Here is a 2,500-nt window from a genome sequence, read left to right on the forward strand (position 1 = left end):
ACAGGACATGCTAGTTTTGATACTGCACTGTGGATGGTAGCACAGAACATGTTTTGATACAGCACTGTATGGATGGTAGCTACAGGACATGCTGTTTTGATACTGCACCTGTGGATGAGTAGCTACAGGACATGTTTTGATGCTGCACTGTATGAATGGTAGCTACAGGACATGCTGAACATTCACAACACTGTATGGATGGTTGCTTCTAGAACATGCTTTGAATTCCAGAAGATGCAGTTGGCAAGTCTGACAGATTGAGGACTTAACCAGCATTTTTTTAATGTTTACGTTCTCATACCCCTCCCCACTACCACGAGCACCCTCGCCGGTTGTTATCATCAGTGCGCGCAGACTGCACTAAGCTGATTGACAGTCAGATCTCACAGCCCTGTTCTGATTGGACAGAAGAACCGGGGCACCAATGAATTTTTACAAAAACAAATAACAGGCTCTAGGTGGAGGTAGGGGTGCAGGTTTTTTCTAAAACTAGCTGATTTATTGTTCTGTCGGAGCATGGTATCGGTTTACAGTGAATATGATCAAAAAATCTTGCCAACTGCAGCTTTAACAATACAGTGTAGGGACAGATCAAATGGCCAGTGACTTGAGACTTGACTTGGACTCGAGCTCAAAGACTTCAGACTCAACTTGGACTTCCAAAAAAGTTGTGAGCATCTCCTGTCACACACAGACACACACCCATCATAGATATTACCTACAGTATGCATAGACACACACACACATACATCACATATAGGTATAAACACACACCAGACATCATACAGAAGAATGTGTATGTATCCCCATATACAATATGTGTGTGTGTGTGTGTGTGTGTGTGTGTGCAATCTCACATGGAAGTGCATGATGATGGTCCAGATGAGTCCAAGGATGATTGAGGGTTTGCCATTGATAATGTCAGGAACGTTAATGTTGACTAGCTTAATCTGGATACAGAGAGGAGAAAAGAAAACAGTTTACACACATATTGGCCATTATTACACACACTTCTCACAGCCACACACACACACATTGCGCCGCACACACACATGCCGCAGCCATTGGCGCCATCATTACCGCCGTCATCATTGCCGCACGCACACACACACACACACACGCCAGCACACACACAACAGCCACACACACACACACACACCTGGTCCATAGCCCTCACCGATTTCTTCTTGAGGAAGGACAGCTGTCTCAATGTTACTCCTGTGCTGGAACATGCCCCGCCCTCTCTCGACTCTACACACACAGGAAGTGATGTCACCCACACAGACAAGTCCCGTAAATGGGTGGTGTGTGTGTGTGTGTGTGTATATATATATGTGTGTGTGTGTGTGCGTACGTGCGTGCGTGCCGTGGGCGCACGCGTCGTCGCGTGTGTGTGTATGTATGTGTGTGTGTGTATGTGTATATATATATATTATATATGTGTATGATGTGTGTGTGAGTGTGTGTGTGTGTGTGTGTGTGTGTGTGTGTGCGGCTAATGCATGTGTGTGTGTGTGTATGTGTGTGAGTGTGTGTGTGCGTGTGTGTGTATGTATGTGTGTAATGCGTGTATGCGTGTGTGTGTGTGTGTGTGTGTACATATATATGTATATATATGTATATATATACGTAAATGCATTAACCCATGTGTATATGTATATATATATATATATATATATATATATATATAATATATATATACATGTATATATATATATATATATATATATATATATGCAATATATATATATATATATATATATATATATATATATATATATATACAATATATATATGTATATATATATATCTATACATGTATATACATGTATATATATATATATATATGTATATATATATATATATATATATATATATATATATATATACATATATATATATATATATATATATATATGTATATATATATATATATATATATATATATATACGTGTATGCGTAGAAATACGTACACAACGTAATAATAATAAATGGCGTGTTGTGTTGATATTGTTGACGGAGTTATTGTGCGTTATTGATGTTATTGATGTGATTGTTATTATTGATATTGATGATGGGTGTTATTGATGCGTTGTGTGGGTTGATGTTGTGTGTGTGGGTGTTGATGGTGTTGATGTGGTGTGTGTGTGTGTGTGTGTGTGTGTGTTAATGGGTGTGTGTGCTGTGTGTGTGGGATGGGCTCCATCTGTTATCAGTGGGTCAGTGAGGTCTGGCTCCATCCCTGAAGTCATAGAAGAGGTCCAGCACCACACATGGGGGCTTTCTCTCTGGGCGGGTGCATCTCCTGTTAGAGACAGTGTTCTATCTGTACTCGTTAGTTATGTTAGAGGCAGTGTTCTATCTGTGCCAAATGAGTTCTAATAGGGCAGTGTTCTACCAAATGAGTTCTGTTGAGAGGCGAACTCACAACACTACCTAATTATTTTTTTGGTCAGTTTGAATTGTGCGTATTTCACATATGATGTGTGTGTGAATTTA

The 2,500-nt window shown here is 39.6% G+C and overlaps 1 protein-coding gene across 1 annotated transcript in view; it reads right to left on the reverse strand.

The window, feature by feature from the left end:
- LOC125300150 (nesprin-2-like) overlaps positions 1-2,500 on the reverse strand; it is a 196,189-nt gene that overhangs the window by 190,957 nt on the left and 2,732 nt on the right. The window contains 4 exon segments of the mRNA XM_048251794.1: positions 858-950; positions 1,178-1,205; positions 1,207-1,279; positions 2,230-2,287. Of these exon segments, the coding sequence (XP_048107751.1) occupies positions 858-950; positions 1,178-1,205; positions 1,207-1,279; positions 2,230-2,287 (252 nt within the window).

This window comes from Alosa alosa, chromosome 1 (genome assembly GCF_017589495.1).
Source record: "Alosa alosa isolate M-15738 ecotype Scorff River chromosome 1, AALO_Geno_1.1, whole genome shotgun sequence".
NCBI lineage: Eukaryota > Metazoa > Chordata > Actinopteri > Clupeiformes > Clupeidae > Alosa > Alosa alosa.